This window comes from Canis lupus, chromosome 36, assembly GCF_048164855.1.
Source record: "Canis lupus baileyi chromosome 36, mCanLup2.hap1, whole genome shotgun sequence".
NCBI lineage: Eukaryota > Metazoa > Chordata > Mammalia > Carnivora > Canidae > Canis > Canis lupus.
In genome coordinates, this window is record NC_132873.1 from 12,871,061 (window position 1) to 12,896,717 (window position 25,657).

Consider the following 25,657-nt stretch of genomic DNA (forward strand, 5'->3'; position numbering starts at 1 on the left):
TGGCAAAGGAGGAAAGAATATGCAATAAGAAAAGTCTCTTCAACAAATGGTGTTGGAAAGCTGGGGAGCTACATGCAAAAGAATAAAACTGGACCATTTTACCCTATATATAAAAATAAACTCAAAATGTATTAAAGACCTAAATGTGAGACCTGACACTGTAAAAATCCTAGGAGAGAGCACAGGCAGCCATAGCATCATTTTTCTAGATGTCTCCTGAGGCATGGGAAATAAATGCAAAAATAAACTATTTGGACTACATCAAAATTAAAAGCTTCTGAACAGCAAAGGAAACAATCAACAAAACTAAAAGACAACCTACTAAATGGGAGAAGATATTTGCAAATGACATATCCAATAAAAAGTTAGTATCCAAAATATATAAAGAACTTACATAATTCAACATCCAAAAACCAAATAATCCAGTTAAAAGATGAGCAAAAGAAGACATGAACAGACATTTTTTTTAAAGAAGGCATACAGATGGCCAACAGACATAGGACAAGATGCTCAACATCAGTCATCATCAAATATACATCAAAACCACACTGAGATAACACCTCACACTTGTCAGAATGGCTAAAATCAAAACACAAGAAACAAGTGTTGAAGGATGTGGAGAAAGAAGATCCCTCATGCCCTGTTGGTGAGAATGCAAACTGGTGCAGCCACTGTGGAAAACAGAATAGAGATTCCTTAAAATTTTTAAAATAGTACAATCCAATAATTGCACTACTGGGTAATTACCTGAAAAATACAAACAGACTAATTCAAAGAAATTCATATACCTCTGTTTAGTGCAGCATTAATTACAATAGCCAAATTATGAAAGCAGCCCAAGTGTCCATCAATAGATGAATGGGTAAAGAAGTACACATATAATGGAATATTATTCAACCATAAAAATGAAATCTTGCCATTTGTGACAACCTGGATAGAGCTGGAGAGTATAATGCTAAGTAAAATAAGTCAGTTAAAGGCAAATACTATATAATTTCACTCATATGTGGCATTTAAGAAACAAAACAAAAGAATGAAGGAAAAAAAGACAAACCAAGAAACATACTCTTAACTACAGAGAACAAGGCGATGGTTACCAGAGGGGAGGTGGGTGAAATAAGTGATGGGGATTAAGGAGTGCATTTATGATGAGCACTGAGTAATGTGTAGAATTGTTCAATGTTTACATTGTACACCTAAAACAAATATAACACTGTATGTTTAACTATATTGGAATTTAAATTAGAAAATTAAAAAAATAAAAGAAACATATTACTACATTTAAAAAATAATAAGCTGGCATGTAATAAATAGAGACAGAACAATTATGCAAAAACAGAGGGGCTTCCACATGGTGGTACCTGACCTTCAAGGATGAAAAGGAGAGCAAGGAGGAAACCTTGGGCATTATGCTTCCGTTGGAACTATACCAAAGACAGAGCGACAGAGAGGGCAGGATACGTTTGAAGAAAGTCTAGACAAGTGCTCTGTCATAAGCACCAGGGAAAGCGAGTTTGAAAAGGTGACAGGACTGGCCTGAGAAGTTAGTAATGTCAAGGTGACAAAGATGTTGAGGACTGAGGAAAGGGTTGAGGCAGGTCACTGATGATCTTTTGTCATTTCTAAGTAGAGGGTAGGGGTAGAAGTTACTTCAGAAGGGAGACCAACAACAGGAAACAGGCAGTGCAGAGGAGCAACCTGATGATGTGCCAGAGGCAGTCATTGGAAACCCAAGGCTTGTTTCTGCAAAGATCAGGCCCTAATGTTTTAAATTTTCTTTATTGACGGTGCTGTTTATTTTTCAATGTTCAGATTCCATGGTGTCACTTGGCAATATGCTTAAATTGTATTTATGCTTACTGAATATAAATCTATAATTACAGGCCAATAGTGATACTTAGTTTTGCCAAAGATAAAAGGGTTTTGTTTACTTCTTTCACCTAAAAACGTGGTCGAAAAGAAATACAAATCTAATCTTCCTTTGGTTTTAAGTTCATTTTTCTAAGGCAACTGGGTGACTGACCAATATTCTGATTGCATTGTGTTAGCTACGTGATAGTGTGTTTCTGTCCCAGGCCACGGCATGTTAGTTCTCACATAGAGGAAACAGTAAATCAGAGATCCTAATTTATCTCCAATTTACACATGCAAACAAAGGCTTGTTTGATTTTTGTTTATTTAAATTTTCTGCCCTCATCTGTGGTTAGTTGTACGTACTTAAGAAAACTGAGATTCAAGGTAAATTCTCTAAGAGAGTATGTTATTTTCCTATGGTTTCTGTAACAAATTACCACAAACTTGCTGGCTTAAAAAAGACAGAAATTTAGTCTCTCATAGTTCTGAAGGCCAGAAGTCCAAAATCAGTATTAATCAGCCCAAATCAACTTATCAGCAGGGCTGCACTCCCTCCAGACATTCTAAGGCAGAACCCATTCCTTGTGTCTTCCATTTCCTGGTGGCTGACACCATTCCTTGCCTTGTGGTCTTACCATTCCAACCTGCCTCTGTGGTCACATTGCCCCTACTCTTGTCTGGGTAATCTCCCTCCGTCTGCCTGTCTTTCACAAGGACATTTGCATTTAAGGTCCACCCATCAGCTAATCCAAAATAGTCTCCCAATCTCAAGATCTTTAAATTAATCGCATCTGCAAGACCCTTTTTTTCCTGCATAAAGTAACACTTAACAAGTTCTAAGGATTAGGATCTATTATCTTCAGGGGTCATTAATCAGCATGATACAAAGAGCAGTAAACAAAATGCCATGGGATATAGAATATAAAGACCATATGAAAGAAGGAGAATCAGAAAAATTTCTCAACAATAAATGACACAGACTCTTTATACATGATGGTACTTGTGGTAGGATATTTACAAAAATAGGAAACTGCCTAAGTGTTTAACAAGAGATGGTTTTAAGGGCAGCGGGGGTGGCTCAGTGGTTTAGTGCCACCTTCAGCCCAGGGCCTGATCCTGGAGACCCGGGATCCAGTCCTGTATTGGGCTCCCCGCATGGAGCCTGCTTCTCCCTCTGCCTGTGTCTCTGCCCCTCTCTCTCTCTCTCCCTCTGTGTCTCTCATGAATAAATAAATAAAAATTTTTTTAAAAATATGGTTTTAAAAAATCATAATAAATCTATGCTGATGATAAAAGCAACCTTATAGGAAAGCATTAGATATTGTTTAGAGGTCAAAATCATATGTATGGTTTCAGTTTTATAAAAATACATATATGTGTGTATCTGTTTCCATTGAAAAATGCTAGAAAGATGTATTTTAGACATGTTTATTCCAGGAGGTAAAATTGTTTTCAATATTTTTTTCTTTGTGTGGAATATTGTCTATATTTTTCCTATTTCAATTGTGAATATTTGTTTATTTTATATTTAGAAAAATAAGCTATTCGACTTTTACAGCAGGGTTAGAGGAAGCATTTGAGATGTAGCCTTTTTTGGGGGGGGGCATTAAGAAGATTGTTTATTAATGATATTTGGTCATCGCTCATAGTTCCTTTCCTCTGACTAACAAATATTAAAACATGTAATTATAATCTAAATGTAATAACTTTTGGGATCCCTGGGTGGCGCAGCGGTTTGGTGCCTGTCTTGGCCCAGGGCGCGATCCTGGAGACCCGGGATCGAATCCCACATCGGGCTCCCAGTGCATGGAGCCTGCTTCTCCCTCTGCCTGTGTCTCTGCCTCTCTCTCTCTCTCTCTCTCTGTGACTATCATAAATAAATTAAACAAAAATTATTAAAATAAAAAAAAATAAATAAATGTAATAACTTTTATCTCACCATTATAGATTAACTGACAATTTCAGAGATGTTGAACAAGGGTATAAACTTGTAGCTAGAAGATGAGTAAGTTCTCAGGATAAAGCACAGCATCCCATGGGACATCTGGCTGCCTATGTCCGTGGAATGCACCATTCTTGATCCTGGGGTGGTGGGTTCGAGCCTTTGATTGAGTATAGAGATTACTTTAAAAAAAAATAAAATCTTAAGAATAATAGTAATAATAATGATAATACATAAAAATGCAAATAAATAAACAAATAGCCTTTGAAGCTGAGTATGGGTAATACTTTCCAATCTGGCCATTTGGCTAACAGATTTGACTATTTTTCTAGCATGGGGTGCCTGTCTGGCTTAGTCAGAAGAGCTTGTGACTTGATCTTGGAGTGAGATTTTAAATGGCTAAGTTTTGATCAATAGAGATAGAGGAGGGAACCAAAGTGAATGGAGGCAGTCATATACAAGGTGACAAATAATCTCAAATATAGTGGACTTTGAGAGGTCATCTGAGCCTAATTTGGAGGTCTTGGATGCTACTTGGAATTTTTATGCTCTATAAAAGCTGGCTAGTTTATGTAATTTTAATCATACACATTTGTATAAGTGGTTTATAGAATGTGATACATCAGACATGATTTTTCAGTGCATTTGTGTAAACATTTCTAGTACTGAAACTATTTATCATGGTATAAATAGTTTGGATTATCACATTACGGACATACTTATGTAAGAACTTTTTGATAACTCAGTTTTTAACCAACTGATGAATTTCTTTTCATTATTCTTTACCTTTCTTCAATTATAGTGATTTGCAAGGAATAAAAACAAATGCCAAAAAGGATGGAAGTGACTGGATTCTCAATGGAAGCAAGGTGTGTAAAGAGGGGCTTCCACAGCCCTTGTCTCCTGAGTCATGCCATGAGTAACAGTGTCTCAGAGCCTATTTATTATTGATTCCCTCAGATCTATAGACTCATGGGAAGAATCGAGTTTACTTACTTGTTTTGTTTTGTAAGAATTTTGCAACATTTGTATTGCATGAGTTCTGTGTCTCTACTATGTTGCATTTTGCATGTTCCCCTCACCTATAGGGCAAATGTTTTAGCATTTTGTGGGCTGACACTGATCTGAAGAACGCATTTTGTGCAGCCCAATTCTAAAGACCATTTCACAATCTAGTTTCTTAGTTGTTATACAGAAAAACAGTATCTGTGGTGTCAAATAAATTTGGAAAATGTGTGCAACTTCTCACTCTTTGATATGCCAATATACATTGTGAAGTTCTAAAAGTTAGATACAGTATGTCTTATGCTCTAGGAAGTTCTCTTCATAGATTTTCTTGAGTCACTGGTGTTTTTCCAAACATACTTTAAGAAATTTTAGTCTAAATTATTCATCCTAAGGATGATAATAAATATGTACTGATTCCAGTATATAATCACTTTCTCTACCTCTGCCCACAGAGGGCCATAGACTAGGCCATTTGGTCAAAAGTGAAATGAGAACCCATTCTCCTATGACTCCAGCTTCCTAAGCAGGTCTTCTGTGTGAAACACCCAGGAAAGTACCACTGACTGCTTCCAAATCTCTATTAGACATAACAAAAAATTGAAAGGAAGCAAGAGTAAAGAAATAAGTAAGTAAATATTGGACCTCAATAAGAAGACCTAATGTGCACCCCTCAAGGCATCAATATAAAGTTTTTAGTGGTATAGAAAATAATTATTTTAACTGAAGGAATCATATTAACATTTAAATGAAAATGCATATAGATTTCAACTGTGTTAAGAGAAAAAAGACCAGAAAGGAAATTCGTAATGCTCTCTATATGGATGACCCATGGAGGATTTTTTTCCTTTTTCTTTATCACAATATACCATCTATGTAACATGTACAATGAGCTTATGTTAAGAGCATTCAATACCAAAAAATAAAAAATGATGGCCCTCAGTTGGGATAATCCCAACCCTATTAAAATTTTTGACTGTTGATTAGAAAAGAAATTGATAAAGCCCTTACAAAGGAAATTATGTTATAATTTTATTTTTAAAAAAATGAGATTGGTCATGCTGCAAATACTCACCTTCTGTCAGACTATTGCAGAAATAGTTCAGATTCTTTTAACCTTTTCCTGTAATTATGTCCAAGAAAAGCCATTGGAGAACTCCATTCGATTTAACCAAATTGAAGTCAGTGTTAAAGTGAACAGTTTTTGCTCTCTAAACAGTTCCCTCCTTCCCTTGTCTTTTATCTGTAATAATAAAAGACATATGTTTACACATGTCTGAGGCCAAGGATTTAGAGCATATAGGCACTAATCCCTGGACACATGATTCAAAACAAACAAAACAGCACTATTTTGGCAATTCAGCTGTGGCACCTACACAGATGGTCATTATTATCTTAGAAAAGTATAAAACTGGGAGACCTGGAAGGTTTTTGAGCAAGTGGTGTAATGGAGCAACATTACAGAAAAATGATGTTTGCCATGATGTATAGAACTTTTCTTTCAGGAATACATTTTTCTCATTTATTCAACAAACATCCTTGAAGGCCTTCTATATGCCAAACCCTATTCTAGGCACTGACGGTAGGTATATGAATAGGAGCAGCAGCTCCTTGTACAGAGAGATATTGAAGGTCTTTGGTTGTCTCACTTAAAACCATGTCCCCCTTCACATGCTGTCATGTAGACAACACTAGTATAATTGGTTTATTCCCATTATTTGTATGTACAGCATGTGGATTTTAGAACATTATTTTTTAATAGTATAGTGCCATTTAGAACAGATTCCTTTTTCTTATCTGCAACTTCTTTCTAAAATACAGTTTATCGTTTTTGTAGATAATTTTGTTTTAATTTGGAAAGGACATAATAAGCTTTGTTCATTATTATTTATAGTATTAATTGTGGAATGAAAATGTACTGGGTTCATTCTTTGAAGCATTATGTTGTTTTTCCTGTACTCTTTAACAACTTCATGTAGGCTATTAACACTGCAGAGACTTGAGTAGAATACAAAGAGAGGCATAAAGCATGTCTTGTCTGGTTTAGTCTTCTTGAGTATACTTTCCTCCAATCATGACTTATGCATAGACCTGATTTATTGTGGAGTATCACAGTATATTTGGGGTTTACAGGTATTCATAAGCAATGGGTGGCTATGTGACGTTGTGATAGTAGTGGCAGTCACAAATCGTGAAGCTCACTCTCTTGCCCATGGCATTAGCCTTTTTCTGGTGGAAAATGGAATGAAAGGATTTATCAAGGGAAAAAAGCTACAGAAAATGGGACTAAAAGCCCAGGTAAGTTACAATATAAATTATTAATTATAAATAATTGAGTTTACTAAATTATGCCTTATAGAATTATGCAGTTCTATAGGTTTGATATGTGTATATCAAGTCATACATTCTTATATCAGATTCCTAAAATATGCTTTTCAGAAATGGTAAGAGATATTTGTTCCATTTATCTAGCTTTATCTCTTTCCATTCAGTAACAGAAGTAGGTATTTTAGGGTATTTTGAATTTCTGCTTCAGAAATGACAATTAATTGTATGCTAATAGACTTTCTATGAAATTGGTTGCAGAAAATTATGAAATAAGAGCAGAAAATATTTTTCTATTACTTGATAATTATCTGGTAGTTTTTTCATTACCAAAAAGAAAAACATGTTTTACTTCATATGCATTAGAAACCCCTAACTCTAGGTATATACAGTACTGGACAAGATTGAACAAGATTGGAGTTAGAATGACAGTGTATGGGCAGCCCTGGTGGCTCAGCGGTTTAGCGCCACCTTCAGCCCAGGGTGTGATCCTGGAGACCCGGGATCAAGTCCCAGCATGGAGCCTGCTTCTCCCTCTGCCTCTTTCTCTCTCTCTTTCTGTGTGCATGTGTCTCTAATAAATAAAAAATATTTAAAAAAGAAAAGAATGACAGTGTATTGCAGTAAGAAAGCCACAAGTTTTTGGAACCAGATGAATCTGGGTTTGAATCCCTGGTTTACCACCTACTCATTGTAGTCATTAACCACTCCAACTTGGCTTCCAGTTTGTTTTGTTCTTGTTTTTGTTTTCTTTTTTGTTTTATTTTTTTATTTTTTCATTTATTTATGATAGTCACACACACAGAGAGAGAGAGAGAGGCAGAGACATAGGCAGAGGGAGAAGCAGGCTCCATACACCGGGAGCCTGACGTGGGATTCGATCCCGGGTCTCCAGTATCGCGCCCTGGGCCAAAGGCAGGCGCTAAACCGCTGTGCCACCCAGGGATCCCTTGTTTTTGTTTTCTTAAGTGGAAATAATAATTGCCTTGTTGGTTTTTTTGGAGATTTAATGAAATAATTCTATATTTAATTGTATGATCCCTTAGGATACTTCAGAATTATTCTTTGAAGATGTACGGTTGCCAGCTAGTGCCCTACTTGGAGAAGAGAATAGAGGTTTCTATTACCTCATGCAAGAGCTTCCACAGGTCAGAATTATTAAAGATTCCATCTTTTAATTAGCAAATGAATTAGAATAAAATAACATAGAACTATATAAATTCATGTATATAAAACTGCTGATATAGCCAATCATTTGAGTATAACTTAAAGTTGTAAAACAATACAAAACAAAACCTGAGTTTGTAGGCTAGATAAGTAAATAACTAAACTCAGGGATATCCAATCAAAGCTTATAAGTGAGTAGGGAAATTAGGGAGTGAGGGTTGTAATACCTTTTTAGGATGATTTTAGCTTCTTAACTACAAGTCAAGAATTCTTAGCTCCTTATAAGGAACTGTCAGCCAAAACATTTGGCAGGACTTTTTTATACCTGAGAATCGAAGGGGAAAGTTGTTGAGTTCATAGACCATGAGGTCAGCCTTCACATCTCTGTTTTTGGAGTGTGCTAGCTGAACAATCATTGAGCCTCACATGCCAGAATATGAGGATAGGTGCATTTGCCCAGTGACTGCCACAGCCTGGGTTAAACATGAAATTGGGGACAAGGCTGGGAACACTGCCACAGAAATAGAATACAGAAATCACCAGCAAGATGAATTTAAACTGACTGTGGGTTCTTTTGCACTAATAGAATTTACCTTTTCAAGTGTTGATTTCCACAGGCCTATTAGGATATGTATTGTGCAGAAATCAGTAAATAGAAATCAACAATTTCGTATTTCTTTTCTCATAGATGAATGATGAGAAGAAAGGATTAAATAAATTATGTATATGTCTATATGTAGTAAAGACAATCATTTATAAAAATAAATGATGCGTTTTAGAGAATTGTTATGGATATGTCAAAATATTCTTAGAAATCTCTATAGGAGCATTTTCTTATAGAATTAAGAAATAAATTAATTTTTAGGAGTTTCATAAAGATTATTTATGAGATTTGTTATCATTGAAGTCATGTGAAAATCACTTGTGGAATTAGAATGATGCTTAACACCTAATTCTGGGTTATAGGAGAGGCTACTGATTGCTGAGTTGGGAATTTCAGGCAGTGAATTCATGTTTGAAGAAACCAGGAATTACGTTAAAGAGAGAAATGTTTTTGGGAAAAAAGTTGCACATATTCAGGTAAGCTTGTTGTCATAGTTTAGTATTAAGTGGCATCAATCTAAATATTAATATGGAGTAATTGTCATAGAGATAGTATTAGGATCCATGAAAGTGGGTGACACTGTTGAAGAGAAAAGGTAGAGAGTAAGACAAGAAGAGATCCTAGGACAGAGTCCTGAGAAAAATGCAGGATTTAAAAGTGGAGTAGGAGGGGAAGAACCTACAAAGATAACAGAGAATGAATGGCTAGAAAGAAAAAAACAAATCAAGCAAGTAGTGTCACAGAAGCCAAGAGGAAAGATGGTTTCAAGTAGGCAGGAGTGGGGCCAGAGACGCTTAGAGGGAAACCAAAATGAAGGTCAAGAGAGCCCACTGGGCATAGTGATAGATTCTTTCTTGGGAGCCATTAATGGATTATAGTTGAGTGGTGCCAGACGAGAGTGGGGAGAGGAGTAAATGGAAATGGGGGGAAGGAAAGATACTAATAGCAGGCAACTCTTCCCCGAGTTTGGCTGTGAATGATAGTTAAGAGAAAGATGATTACTAGCGGGTAGAAAGAGGATACAGGGCAGGGGCAGAATTTGGGGTCAAATGGCATATTTGGAGATTACTAAGTTTTTGTTATTATTATTAGGATGAGAATGCTGGAAGCATATTTTAATACCCAGAGAAAGGATTTAGTTAAGAGGGAAGGATTGTAGATATGAAGAAGGTAATCAACTGCATATGATATTTGAGAAAGTGTTAGGATGTGGGTGCCAAAGCCCAGGTAAGACAGGCCTTCCCACCCTTACAGCAGAGATGTGTTTCCTCTATTGTAACAGGAAGAAAAGAGGAAAGGATGGGTATGGGTTCAGTCAGATACTTAGCTCTGTTGGTAGAAAGTTGCAAAAGCTCTTTTATGAAGGCTTCCATTTCCCTTACATAATATAGGGAGACTCAGTGCTTGAAAAACAGGTGAGTCAAAGGGTCACGGAGGTGCCCAAGGAGAGGAAGATTTGAAATACCCCTGCAAACTGAGACCGAACCATTTTGGAAAATACAGTAAGGCTGCTAGCAGTATTGAGGACTCAGCTGAGGTTATGATCATGGGTTTATAGTAGTACCTTCTGCTTTTTTGTATATTAGATTTACTAGAAGAGTTTAGCTATCCAGGATCAAGCACATAGAAGGTGGATGATTAAACACATTTAAGGTTGTGTTTTGCAAGGAACTTTAAGGTATTTGCCAAAGAATTCAGCACATAGTGGCCATAATCACTAACCATGCCAATCAAATATTAGAATCTAGTTTCTTCTTAAATGGTTTATAAACAAAGCAGTCATAAAATTGGTTAAACATTTTACCAGCAAAAAACCTGGAGTTGGAAATCTTCTTGAACAGTCTGAAGTGGAATGACCTATTAGATGATGGCCTTTATAAAGGACATGGCAGAGATGACACACTTTGGTAGCTTTTTAGGACCAGCATTACATAAATTAACTTCAGGCATGGCTAAGCCCTAGCTCAGCTACTTGTATCTCCATCTCTTTCTCATTTGCAAGGTGTGAATAATATCTGTAGCTACCTTATAGAAGTGCTGTGAGGATTAGATGATACATTCAGAGTGCTCAGAATATTGCCTGACAAAGTAACCATTCCCTGAAGTTTGCTATTTTTTCCTTTACATAATGTCTTCCTGCATTTTGTTCCAGTGAAGGGAACCTTTTTATCCACTTCTTGCTTCTGGTCTGGACCTATCCCAGGCCGTTTTGAGAATTATGTGCTACCTGTATGTTAAAAAGTGTTAACTTTTTCCATTCTGAAAAAAACTTCTTTATATCCTAACTTTCTTATTGGCATACAGATCTAAAAGTAGTTGTTCTGAATCTCAATCTAAAATGAGGCATACACTTTAGAAAATATTTTTGAAAATGGCATGATTTGACTTGCCTAAATTGTGATTTCCTTTAGAGTAAGGGCTTTATATTTTATATTCCTTTTCATTTGCATATCATTAATTTATACATCACAGTGATTCTCAGTGAATGCCCTCTTCCCCCCAGGCATTTAGAATTGTCAGGAAGTGGGGTACATACCAATAGGGGGGTATAGTTGGTATTTAGTGCTCTGGAAGCCAGGTTTGTTAAATGTGCAATACTTCACAGATAGTTTTGTGTAGCAACCAATTGTCTCACTCAAAATGCTGATATTCTCCCTTTGAGAAATAGTGATATACATAATTTATTCCTTTTGGTCTCACTGAGCAAATATGTATTGATTGCCTTCTAAAGGTTGTATGCTGAAATGTCATTTCATAGGTGTGATTCTGAAAATACACACTGTAGGCTCCTAGCAATATGAAGTGGTATTACTCTGTGACTTTCTGAACTTTACCCAAAGTGCATTATAGGCATACTTAGAAGATATTGCTGATTCTGTTCCAGAATATTTCAATAAAGCAAGTCTAATGAATTTTTTGCTTTCCCAGTGCATATAAAAGTTAGGTTTTCACTATACTGTAGTCTATTAAGTGTGCAACAGCATTATGTCTAAAAATTATACATACATAAGGGACACCTGGGTGGTGCAGTTAGTTAAGCATCTGACTCTTGGTTTCTGCTCAGGTCTGATCTCAGGGTCATGAGATCGAGCCCTGCTGGGGCTCTGCACTCAGTGTGGGGTCTACCTAAGACTCTTTCTCCTTCTCCCTCTACCCCTTGCCTGGGCATGCACACTCTCTCTCTCTCTCAAATAAATAAATCTTAAAAAAAAAACTACAAGGGGATCCCTGGGTGGCGCAGCGGTTTGGCGCCTGCCTTTGGCCCAGGGCGCGATCCTGGAGATCCCGGATCGAGTCCCACGTCGGGCTCCCGGTACATGGAGCCTGCTTCTCCCTCTGCCTGTGTCTCTGCCTCTCTCTCTCTCTCTCTCTCTCTCTGTGTGACTATCATAAATAAATAAAAACGTAAAAAAAAAAATTAAAAAAACTAAAAGGTGTGCATACTTTTGTTAAAAAATACTGTATTGCTAAAAATGCTAGCCATCATCTAGCCTTAAGGGAGTGGTATTCTTTTTGATGATGAATGGTCTTGCCTCAGTGTTGATGGCTGCTAACTGATCAGGGTGGTGGTTGCTAAAGGTTGGGTGGCTGTGCCATTTTTTTTTTTAAGACAACAATGAACTTTGCCACATCCATTGACTCTTCCTTCAACAAACAATTTCTCTATAGCATGCAATGCTGTTTGATAGAATTTTATCCACTGTAGAACTTCTTTCAAAATTAGAATCAATCCTCTCAAATCCTGCTGCTGCTTTGTCAACTAAGTTTATGTAATATTCTGAATCTTTTGTTGTCATTTCCACAGTCTTTACCAGTAGATTCCATCTCTAGAAAACCACTTTTTTGTTCATCTGTAAGAAGCAACTCCTCCTCTGTTAAAGTTCATTATAAAATTGCAGCAATTTAATCCCATCTTCAGGCTCTACTTCTGATTCTAGTTCTCTATTCCTACCACATCCTCAGTTACTTTCTCCACTGAAGTCTTGACTCCCTCAAAGTTATCTGTGAGAGCTAGAATCAGCTTCTTCTAAAACTCCCATTAATGTTGATATTTAAACCTCTTTCTATGAATCATGAATGTTCCACTATCTATGGCAGCTAAAGCCTTACGATATGTGTTTCTTAAATACTACAACTTGAAAGTCAAAATTACTCCTTAATCCACAGGCTGCAGAATAGATGTGTTAGCAGGCATGAAAACAGCATTATTCTCATTGTCCATCTCAGTGAGAACTGAGGTGATCAGGTACATTGTCAACGAGCAGTAATATTTGAAAGGGATTTTTTTTTTCCTGAGCGCTAGATTTCAGCAGTGGCCTTAACATATTTGATAAATCATTGATGATGTAAACAGATGTGCTGTTATCCAGGCTTAGTTGTTCCAGTTCTAGAACATAGGCAGAGTAGATTTAGCACAATTCAAGGACCCTAGGATTTTCAGAATGTCCAATGAGCATTGGCTCCAACTTAAAATTACCAGCTGCATAAACCCCCAGCAAGTAAGTCAACCTATCCTTCAAAGCTTTGAAGCCAGGCATTGACTTCTCCTTTCTAGCTGTGAGGGTCATAGAGGCATCTTCTTGTAATGTAAGGCTGGTTCATCTACTCTGAAGATCTGTTGGTTAGTGTGGTTAGTCTTTGTTCATTATCTTAGCTGGAATTTCTGGATAACCTACTGCAGCTTCTGCATCAGCACTTGCTGCTTCACACATGATGCAACCTCTGCCAACTTCATACTTCTTTAAATTTCTCACTGCTCTCAGTTTTCATAGAATTGAGGAGAGTTAGGGCCTTCCCCTGGATTTGGTTTTGTCATAAGGAAATGTTGTGGCTGGTTTGATCTTTTATCCAAACCACTGAAACTTTTCTATATCAGCAATAAGGCTGTTTCACTTTTTTATCACTCACATGTTCTCTGGAGGAGCACTTTTAATTTCCTTCAAGAACTTTACTTTTGCATTCTCAGCTTGGCTAACTGGCATAAGAACCGTAACTTTCAGCCTATCTTGGCTTTTGACATACCTTCCTCATAAGCTTAATCATTTCTAGCTTTTGATTTAAAATGAGAGGCATGTGACTCCTTTCACTTGGACATTTAGAGACCATTGTAGGGTTATTAGTTGGTCTTATTACAGTATTTTTGCATCTTAGGGAATAAGGAGGCTCAAGGAGAGGGAGAGATATGGGGGAATGACTGGTCAATGGAGTGACACATTTAATGATTAAGTTGACCATCTTACATGGGCGTGGTTTGTGGTAGTTCAGAACAAGAAGAATAACAACATCAAAGATCGCTGATAACCATAACAAATATAATAATATTGAAAAATTTTGAAATAGAGAATTACCAAAATATGACACAGAGACACAAAGTGAGCAAATGCTGTTGGAAAGATGGCACCTCTAGACTTGGTCAATACAGCGTCACCATAAACCTTCAAGATGTAAAAAAAAAAATGCAACATCTGCAAAGCGCAATAAGGCAAAGAGCAAGAAAACAAGGTATTCCTGTGATAGCTTTTGCTTCTGAAATCCAACCACCACAAGTTTCGTGCCTTTAGCCCTATTATGAAAAAAGTGAACATTGGGGCACATGGGTGGCACAGTTGGTTAAGTGTCTGACTCTTGGATTTGGCTCAGGTCATGATTTCAGGGTCATTAGATCAAGCCCCACGTCAGGCTGTATGTTCAACACAGAGTCTCCTTAAGACTCTCTCCGGCCCTCCCCACCCCAAAGAGGTGCATATGCTCTTTCTCTCTCTCAAATAAATAAATAAATAAATATTTTTTTAATTACAAAATAAAAAGTGAGTCAAGCATATTTTCTATATCCTTGTAAACCTATATATTTTCTTTTACTAATATGTATACTAAATAAATACATATATTTTGATAGCAAAAAGAGAGGAGACAGTTTTAATCCTTTTCAAAGAAAGTATGGCCTTCTTTCAAAGATAGTTTACCAAAATCTCACTAGGTGGCAGTAGCATTGCTTCCACTAGTATATTCCTGATACCTGTCTACTATGATTTTCCGAGTAAATATGTATATTCTCAGATTTCTGAGATATCTCTTCTAATCTTTCTGTTTTATTGAAATAAGTATCTTTGAATAATATTTTCATATTCAATCTAGGAATGTATTCAAGGAAGATTAACAACCAATACACTGCTTACACCTCCTATTCTAGAGCCGGGTATACTATCGTTCCAGTTATTAAAATGAAATAGAGGACCTTTAAATGCCATATCATACTTAGCCAGATGCCATTTTCTGATCATTTAACTATTCAGTTTGCTTCCTTTTTGTCATCCTTGAATTTTGAATATTTGGGGCCTTTCTGACCACTTGGATGCATTTCACAAAAAAAAAAAAAAAAAAATCATACTCTTTTTAGGAGGGAGACCAATCATACTTAAGTAGTAATTATTATAGTGTTTTCATCTCTTTTCATTCATACTCTCTATATTTGATATAAAATCTTATGATTTTTCCAAAGGTTAGTAAAATGGTAAAATTCAGATATTAAATAATGATAATGACTCATTTATTGCATTGTTTCCTTGTGCCAGACACTGTGCTAAATGAATCATCTTATTTTTTTCTTCACAACTCTCTATATAACAAGAATCATATTTACCCTCATTTTACAGATAAGGGGATTGAGGCATGAGGAGGTTAAGCAATTTTCCAAGATAACACAGATATTGTAACTCCAGAACCTATACTCTTAACTCATAACACTCGTTTTACTACCCAGAAATTTAAAGTCAATAGATTTTTTTCTTTCCTCACTTCCTTCACCCATGGGCAATGAAGTAAAAATTCAATGTTCTTTTCTAAGACAAGCTTTTAGTTATTTCCTATGGGTACACTCTTGATTCTAAGAGCACAGAATATTACAAAAAGGAATAGGAGAGGGAAAAAATAGCACTTCTTCTTTACATCCCTACAAAAAGTAATTACCCAGTTCTTAAGACCTTGAATGTGGGGTTAATTATCTATAAAATTAAATGGCAAACCTAAGATATTATATTTCATATTTGAGTCATAAAGTATTAGAGTATAATTAATGGTGTTGTTTAAATGGAATATGGGCCAGATGACCTCTCCAAAGTATATTCCAATTCCATAATTCTGTGATTCGAAGAGTTATGTCATTCAGAACTCTGAAAAATACTCTGATTCACTCAGTAAGTTTCGAGGATATTTTTAAAATGCTATCTGCAGGGCAGCCCGGGTGGCTCAGCGGTTTAGTGCTGCCTTCAGCCCAGGGCCTGATCTTGGGGACCCGGGATCGAGTCCCACTTCGGCTCCCTGCATGGAGCCTGCTTCTCCCTCTGCCTGTGTCTCTGCTGCTCTCTCTCTCTCTCTCTCTTTCATTAATAAATAAATAAAATCTTTTTTAAAAAAATGCTATCTGCAGTATTGTCTATTAATGATTATTAATGAATATTTAAAAATACTATAAGTGTGTTGATCATTCACAAAAAGCACTTTGTTAATAATGTGTGGTACAATTATTCGCCACCATCCATTACAGAATAATTTCTGAAAGCATGAGGCAATATCTGCAGTGAAGAGCCAAGACATAATCTGTATAGTAGCACCCAATGTGATGCCAAGAATATGTAAATATTTAATCTCTTTATCCCTAGAGAGTAAATTATGTATTCTTGGAGGCATTAATTTCTTTAAACCTGTAGACCTCACTAAATGTATTTAAGCAAGAATTCTAAATGAGCCCATCTTGGTCTAAAATTTAACTTCAGCTTCTGGAACTTCCCAGCATTCCTAGAGAAATAGCTGTCATGTGAGAGAATTGGGCTTAGAGATCTTGATTCTCTCACAATGTAAATAGTGTATAAGGTCTCAAGTGTGCCATCACAGTGGAGAGAAGGCAAAATTATCTTAAGAATTGTCAGATTCTCGTGGTGCCTGGGTGGCCCAGTTGGTTGGGTATCTGACACTTGATTTCAGCTTGGGTCATGATCTCAGGGTCTTGGGATCAAGCCCTGCATTGGACTTTGCTCCCAGTGAGGAGTCTGCTTGAGATTCTCTCCCTCTCCCTCTGCCCCTCCCCACTGCATGCTCTCTCTCTTTCTGTCTCTCTCTCTCTCTCAAATGAAAATAAATAATTTTTTTAAAAAAGAGTTGTCAGATTCTCCCTTATTTTCCAAATGAAGTGTTATAGTGTCATTGAACTAAACCAGGAGTAAGCTTAGAGGAATATGAATATATAATCATCTGTTTTCAGTGTATAAAACAGTATTTCCCCATTTTCTTTCATTTCTTCTTCCATCTTTTGATTTTCTGTGAGTAATCTTGGTTATGTAGGGTGGCAGTGGGAAACTTGGTGCTGATTAGATGGTAGAGATTTAGCTTAATTAAATACAAATGACTAGAAAGGGAGATAGATCACATAAGGGAAAGAGTGAGAGGGGAAGAAGGTTTTGATGTGACCCAGCATGTTCTGGATTAGAGGCCAGGATACAGAGGTGGAAAAAGTGTGGTGCTAACCTTCCTACTGCTTGGTTTGGGAACCATCAGGTACCAGTCATATTGTTTGTTTCTAGAACAGGATGGAATAAAGCCAAGGGAAAGGCAGTAAGTTGGGTTTTTTTTTTTAATTTATTTTTTATTGGTGTTCAATTTACCAACATACAGAATAACCCCCAGTGCCCGTCACCCATTCACTCCCACCCCCCGCCCTCCTCCCCTTCTACCACCCCTACCTAGTTCGTTTCCCAGAGTTAGCAGTCTTTACGTTCTGTCTCCCTTTATATTTCCCACACATTACTTCTCCCTTCCCTTATATTCCCTTTCACTATTATTTATATTCCCCAAATGAATGAGAACATATAATGTTTGTCCTTCTCCGATTGACTTATTTCACTCAGCATAATACCCTCCAGAAGTTGGGTTTTTCATTGGCATAGTAGTTATATTGATACATCTCTGAGGAATCTCTCCGTTCAGAGCTCCTACTCCTCCTGGCACTCAGGTCTTGCCTGGTCCTGGGTCTTATTATATTCCTTTTCTTCTCTTTTCTAGAAATGGAAAGCACCCAAACTGTTCCCACCACAGTGATGCTAAAAGGTTAAATTTTGTTATTTGAGCTATACCAGTAGGAATGGCAGGGCCAGCATCCTCTTGAGAATCTGGTCCCTAGAGCCTTCCTCTTGGGGACTCACTCATGGCTTTGAACTCGCCAGTGCATAGGCAGGACACATTAATTTCTAGTTTGAATTAAACAGTGCCATCTTTGTCACTAACTTCCATGCCTTTATCTGGATTTCCACAAGGAAGACAGCCAGTTGACCATAACTGGGCCTTGAACCTAAGAGGCCAACTAGAATGGGGTGTATTTCAGGGGGCTACCCAAAGTTGGAAGACTAGTATATCAAATCCAAGCCAGTTTCCTGAAGGAGGTTTAAGAGTTGGTACCAAAGAGACCAGATAAAAACTCGGAATTCCAGGTTAAGAGCCAAAAATCTGGAATGTAAGAACTTCGATTAAAATGAAAACAGTCAAAAACATTTAAGAATAGAGATTGATATTGAAGGCTAGTAATAGGTTGTCTACGGCCAGCAGGAAAAAGTATAAAATATTAACATTGGCCATTCCAGATTATTCAGTTCAAGGTAAAGGCTAGCTATTGAGAGGAATAAGAGGGAGGGCAAAGAGAGATGAAAGAGGTTGGAGGTTACTGGACTTTGATCTCTTGAGTGCTCTGATGCTGTTATTCTACTACATTCTATAGATCTAGATTAAATACTTTGTAATATAGGGATTTCATGGCTCAGGGGTTGAACGAGCAACTGCCTTTGGCTCAGGTCGTGACCCTGGGGTACTGGGATCAGGTCCCCCATCGGGCTCCCCATGGGGAGCCTGCTTCTCCCTCTGCCTATGTCTTTGCCTCTCTCTGTGTGTCTTTCATGAATAAATGAAATAAAAAATTTAAAAAATAAATCTTTAAAAATACTTTATAACATAAAATAATGTCTAATAAATATTTTAATGCTGTCTCCAGCTTGTTATTTTACTCCAAGACAAAGAAGCAGAATAGAGAAATGTGTATATTTAATTTCATTAATAGAGACAATTTATTAAAAAAAAAAAAAAAGGTGGGGGGGGGAGGAGACTTATTCGTGGATTTAGATTCTGGAGATAAATAGGTGTTTTCAACAGCTGTACTTAAAGGACTGTACCACCAGATGGTGCTCACCTATTAAAGCCATGCTATTTTTCTTTCTTTTTTTCCTCAAAGATTTTATGTATTTATTTGAGAGAGAGAGAGAGAGAGTAAAGGGGAAGCCGACTCCTCGCTGAGCAGGGAACTTGATCAGGACTTGATCTCAGGACCCCAAGATCATAATCTGAGCTGAAGGAGACACTTAACTGGCTGAGCCACCCAGGTGCCCCAGCTGTGCTGTTTCTCAAGCAATTTCCTTACGTGGTCTAAATGTTTTAATCTAAAACATGAGATGTTATTTATGTATTTATCTCTTTTTTTCATCTTTTAGTACAAATTTCCGTAGCAATTAATAGAGTGGGCTTTAAGTTGAAGCTATTTAGTTAATATATACCTCTTTAAGAGGAAGAAAAAAAATCTGGTAATTCCACTTTTGTATTGCTATAAAGATCTTCTGTTATAGAATTTCTGATATGCTAGGTGACTAAAAATGTGCTCTCTTTTTCCTTTCATGTCCTTTAAACTCAAGACGGTGCAGCATAAGCTAGCTGAATTAAAAACACAGATTTGTGTGACCAGAGCTTTTGTAGACAGCTGTCTCCAGCTGCATGAAAAGAAACGTCTGGACTCCACCACTGCCTCCATGGCGAAATATTGGTATGCGTGCTTCAGTAATTAAAATGTGGTGTTTGCACAGACTATTACGGAATTCTTCCAACTTTAAACTCCGCCTTGAGGGTCTTAAAGGAAGAAGGCTGTAAAAATGAAAACTAACAGTAAGAACCAACTTTTTAAAAAAAAAATGCTGAAAGGTCCCATTAAGCCTATTTATAATCTGCCAAAAATTAGTCAAGTTGATTTAACTTTTAGCTTGCAATTGAAAATAAGATATTAAGATACTGAAGTAGGGTGACTGATGAGTTCATTCAAGCAGTAGTTTAATTTCAAATTATCTGATGAGTGGTGCTATAATAAGACAAAACGGAACAGTAAGACTTGGAGTCCTGAGATGGAATCCCAATTCTTTCATTAATAACTGTAATTAAATTTAATTCTCTCTGGGCCAGCATTTTGATATCTGTGAAGTGAGTAGATTGGACTGTATTTTTCTATCTAAAATGTTATCCAAATCTAAAAAATTTTTTTGAAAAATTGTCCAATCAAAAGTTGCACATGTTCTACTAAATGAAAGGGAAAATGTCCTATTAAGCTTGAAAGACTTTTCATTCGTATTAAAGATGAGCTAATTGAAAAGAGACTCCTATAAGGCTTTTGTGTATTTTAAGATGTAAGAACACAGTTTAAATCAGATTCTGGAAATGGGTTTGGTTTCCTTTGCTTTAAAAACAAACATTCTCACATCTCATTAGCCCAAAAATAACCTAGAAAAAATTCCTGTCATTATTCATTAACTTGTGTTTGGTTCAATCAGAAATAGAATGGGGAAATATACAGAATAGTTCTTTATGTAATGATTCCAAAATAATAAAACTGGCAGGCTGAAATTGATGTGGAATTGCTAGAAACGTCTACTTTGGGGGAGATATTTTACGTTTATTTTATAGCAAGTTCTTTAGTTGGAAAAGGCGTAAAAATTTTTTAGGTAAGATATTTTTAGAAAAAGAGATATTCAGATAGCTATTGACCTTATTGTTCTTTGAAAACACTGTTTATAGACATATTGTTACTTCACATTGAGGCAGAGGAAGCAACTAGTTGTAGCCCAGTAAATATTTCTTTTTTTTTTTTTTTTAATTTATTTTTTATTGGTGTTCAATTTACTAACATACAGAATAACACCCAGTGCCCGTCACCCATTCACTCCCATCCCCCACCCTCTTCCCCTTCTACCACCCCTAGTTCGTTTCCCAGAGTTAGCAGTCTTTACGTTCTGTCTCCCTTTCTGATATTTCCCACACATTTCTTCTCCCTTCCCTTATATTCCAGTAAATATTTCACTAAAATATTTGCCAAATGCAAAAATGTATAGAATTCCAAATATTGTTGCCGCCCTGAGTCTTATCTGTTAATCATTATATTGTTACTGTGATTATTAGGAATATCTTCACCTATCCTATGGCTTGAGTTAAAAATTATTTAAAATAGGAAAATGTGGATATGCTTACTTTTGCTTTGTTGAAAGCACTATTGAAAAATAGATCCAGGGGTACCTGGATCAGTCGGTAAAGCATGTGACTCTTGATCTCAGGATCATGAGTTCAAGACCTACATTGTGGGCAGAGGTTACTTTACAAAAGGAGGGGTAAAGTTGAAAAGCATTTTGAACTTACGTTTCTATATTAAGATGAATAAAATCTCTACCAGTTATCTTATGAATTTTAATGATAGTTAAAATTACTGTGATAAGATCAATCAAGAATATTTCTCAAGTATTTCATATACTTTGGGAATAATAAAAACCAAATCATTTAACAAGTTTCCTATATAATGGTATGTACCTTAATAGTAGTCTATCTACCCTTTTAGGCTTTTACTTTTACTTTCAGTTTATTTCTGAAAATCCTTAAAAAAGCTTTTTTTTCACAGTTACTGAAATTCCAAATTGCTTCAGGTAGAAGTGACATCTTTGGAGGAAAAGAGATATTATATGACAGAAGGAAATAGATGGCTGTTTAACTATATAGTTAATTTAGATCATGCAAAGAATCTAAATAAATAGACCAAATTCAGATTTTTACTTTGTCCTTTTCAGGCCTGAAGTAGCCAAAACCTAATAAATAGTCTATGTTTTCTACATTTTATTTCTAGCCTTAACAAAACCCAGCCAGAACTAAATGATGAAGAAAGTATTCATTATGTGAAAATGGTCCAGAGATTAATTTCATATGTAATTTATAATCTTTGGTTGGCTAATGTCTAATTGTAATTATTTGATAAATTTATGTATTTAAATAGAAATAATCTGTTTTCTGATCGTGAAGCACCTCATAAAAATCCACTTGAAATGTTCCTTTTTGCTTTTTATTTTGGTCATCTAGGACATCTGAGTTACAAAACCGCATTGCTTATGACTGTGTCCAGCTCCATGGAGGTTGGGGGTACATGTGGGACTACCCAGTTGCAAAGTGAGTATGGTTGTTGTGTTACATTCTTCCAGATGATGTGGAGAAAAAGGAAAATTTCTTTACTCTGTACATTGAGTGTAGAGGAAAAAGATGCAAAATTTTTGTATTTATCATCTCTCTACAGAGTGTTCAAGCAGATGAAACAGCTTCATGTTATCAGCTTGTAACTAGGATTTTATCATTTTTAAAGAAAATGAAGAGACCAATATAATAAAGTTTGCCTTTATAAGAATGACTCTATAGGAAGATTAATATCACGTTTTTTATAGTTGAATGATATTGTATTTTATTGGTTAACCATAATTACACAGGTTATTTCGACTCTTTTATTGTGATAATAAATACTGCAACAAAACACCTTTAAATGTTTGTCTTAGATACATGTGTTTTCTATTACTACAGGACAGAGTTCCAAAAGTAGTATTGCTGGTTCAAAAGTATGCATATTTTACATTTTAATACTTTGCCGGATTATTTTCTCTAGTTAATAGCAACGCATACTCAAATGAAAAAACATTTGAGGATAGTTTATCCTCCTAAATAATGAATGGTCTTGCATTTTGAACCTTGTATGAATATAATGGGTAGAAGATAGATTATTATTCTCCCTTTAGTTTGCATTGACTATTAAGTATTTTATTTTCCTGTAGTAAGAACATTTAACATGAGATCTACCCTCTTCAAACATTTTTAAGTGTTCCATACTCTATTGTTAACTATAGGTACAATATTGTACGGCAGACCTCTAAAGCCTGTTCGTCTTGCTTAACTGAAACTTTATGCCCATTAAGTAATAACTCCCCATTATCCCTTTCCTTTGTTCCTGGCAACTCCCATTTCTCTTTGGTTCTGAGTTTGGCTATTTTAGATACCTCACATAGGTGGAATCATATAGTAGTTGTCTTTCTGTGACTGGCTTATTTCATTTAGCAGAATGGTCAAATCCATCCAAGTTGTCAACATTGCAGAATTTCCTTCTGTTTTAATGTTGAACAGTATCCCATTCCATTTTCTTAATCCATTCATCTGTGCATGGACATCATCTGTGCTAATATTGCTTGGAAATCCTGGTTTCAATTCTTTGCAATAAATACCTGGAAGTGGGATTTTAAGATCATAGAGTAGTTCTTTCTAATTTTTTGAGGAACCTCCATACTGTTTTCCATAGTAGCTGCCCCATTTTATGTTTCCCCCAATAGCGTTGAGAAGTTTCAGTTTCTCCACATTCTTCTGAATGACAATGAGCATTTTTTCATATATCTGTTCATCATTTCTATGTCTTCTTTTAAAATATCAGGGGATCCCTGGGTGGTGCAGCAGTTTAGCACCTGCCTTTGGCCCAGGGCGCGATCCTGGAGACCTGGGATCAAATCCCACGTCGGGCTCCCAGTGCATGGAGTCTGCTTCTCCCTCTGCCTATGTCTCTGCCTCTCTCTCTCTCTCTGTGTGACTATCATAAATAAATAAAAATTAAAAAAATAAAATAAAATATCACTTTTTATTTTTATTTTTTAAAAAGGATTTTATATATTTATTTGAGAGAGAACAGGAGCAGTGGGGGGTAGAGGGGTGGGGGGGGGGATGCAGAAGAGGCAGAGGAAGAAGCAGGTTTCCTCGCTGAGCAGGGAGCCCAATGCAGGGCTTAATTCCAGGACCTGAAATCATGACCTGAGCTGAAACCAAGAGTGAGTCACAACTGACTGAGCCACCCAGGCACCCCTAAAATATCACTGTTTAAAAGTAAACATTTTAAAAAATTGGCATTTCAGAAAAAAATTTAAATATGAAAAGGATCAAGGTTGTCATATCTTAACTATTTAATTATTCATTTTGCTCTAGAAAACAGTCAAAAGTATTAATTTTTTTAAAGAGAATTTTTATTTCCTTCGAAAGGGATAAAACAGACCTTTTTTTTTTTTTTTTTTTTTTTACTCTTACATGTAAGTATTTTTCTGAAGATTTATTTTTTATTTTAGAGAGAGAGCTTGTAGGGGGGAAGGGGAAGAGAGAGAGGGAGAAGGAAACCCAAACAGACTGGGCCCAGCACAGAGCCTGATGTGGGGCCTGATCCCATGACCCCGAGATCACAACCCAAGCTGAAACCAAGAGTCAGCTGCTCAACCCACTGCGCCACCCACACACCTCTTACTTAAGAATATTCTTGTTATCTGGAGCAGTACTAGTTTGTCAGTAGGCAGCGTCCTCTTCCATATTTCTTCCTCCATCCATTTCTTCTTTCTCTCTTCCCATAGTCTTTTGCCTTAGTCATCTCTTGACGGCATTTCTCCTCATTACTCTAGAAAATACACTTTTCCTCTGATTTAGCAATATTTTCAGTTTATAAAACCTACTCAAGGAAGTTTTACTAGATGGAGAGAAGTCCAGTTGAGTTCTGCATTTGAGAATGTGAATGCTGTGGGCTTCTAAAAACTTTTTCTATTCTAATTTTAATCTAAACACAGACTATCTGAAGGGAAAAAATATCAAACTAGTATTCAGACTGACTTTCAAATTTATCATTTTGGCAGACATAATTGAAAACATTTGATATACTACTTATGGTCTCTAATGAGGAAAATTAAACATTTTAGTTAAGTTACATTAAGAACAGAAGCTCCAGCATAGATATAATCTACTAATTTTCTGTAGCCATTGGGGCAGTTCAGAAAGCTTTAATCACAGAGTGTGTGTAATTTATAACCTTTTATAAAAACTCAGCAGCAACTAGGGCTTTTCCCTTGTTTGGGAATGTAGACATAAAGTAACTAAATGATAAATATATATATTTTTTTTGTGGGGGAGATAATCTTTGGATTTGGATTTTGGTATATCCTTTCAGATCTACTTCAAATTAACTTTAATCAAAAGCAGATTTATTTTTTTATCTTTGTATAGTCATGAAATCAGACATAAACATTGAGTTATACTAGCACAAAGTAAATCATCACTGGAATTTTTTCTGTGCATTTTCATGTTTTATTTACAATATTAATCCACCTTATTCACAATATTCACAATGCTAAGAAAGTAAACTCATAATGAATATCTATATTCTTCTGCTTGACTGTGCCATTACAACCGCTGCTCGAAATGTAGACATGCAGTGGCTCAGTGTCTGTGTAGGTCTAGTTCAGGTTCCAAGAAAGGCCTGTGAAGTGAAGTGGCATCACCCATCCACATGGCTCAAGATCAGAGTGCAGAGTGAGTCTTGCCCTCTGTTTTCTTAGAGGCCATTCCTTCAGGTCAGTAGCAAGCAAATATTGCAGTTTGATGGCTTATTGAAATGCCTGGTTTCAATTTGAGAGACTTATATTTCCTTTTAGGAATAATAATCCCCTGCTTGGCTGCTTTGTTAGTTCAAAGATTGTATGAACTTTTAAACTAGACTGCTATTTCTCTTCTCCAAAGACATGAGGAAAGAACTTTTCATAGGTTAGCAAGAGAGAGAATAGTAGATAATATCAAAAGGCTGATTAGAC

The 25,657-nt window shown here is 36.3% G+C and overlaps 1 protein-coding gene across 1 annotated transcript in view; it reads left to right on the forward strand.

The window, feature by feature from the left end:
* The window catches only part of ACADL (acyl-CoA dehydrogenase long chain), a 45,063-nt gene that overhangs the window by 13,700 nt on the left and 5,706 nt on the right, over window positions 1-25,657 (forward strand). The window contains exons 5-10 of the mRNA XM_072813564.1: window positions 4,599-4,665; window positions 6,935-7,099; window positions 8,173-8,274; window positions 9,260-9,373; window positions 19,622-19,749; window positions 22,092-22,178. Coding sequence (XP_072669665.1) covers window positions 4,599-4,665; window positions 6,935-7,099; window positions 8,173-8,274; window positions 9,260-9,373; window positions 19,622-19,749; window positions 22,092-22,178 — 663 coding nt within the window. The remainder of the gene's footprint in view (window positions 1-4,598; window positions 4,666-6,934; window positions 7,100-8,172; window positions 8,275-9,259; window positions 9,374-19,621; window positions 19,750-22,091; window positions 22,179-25,657) is intronic.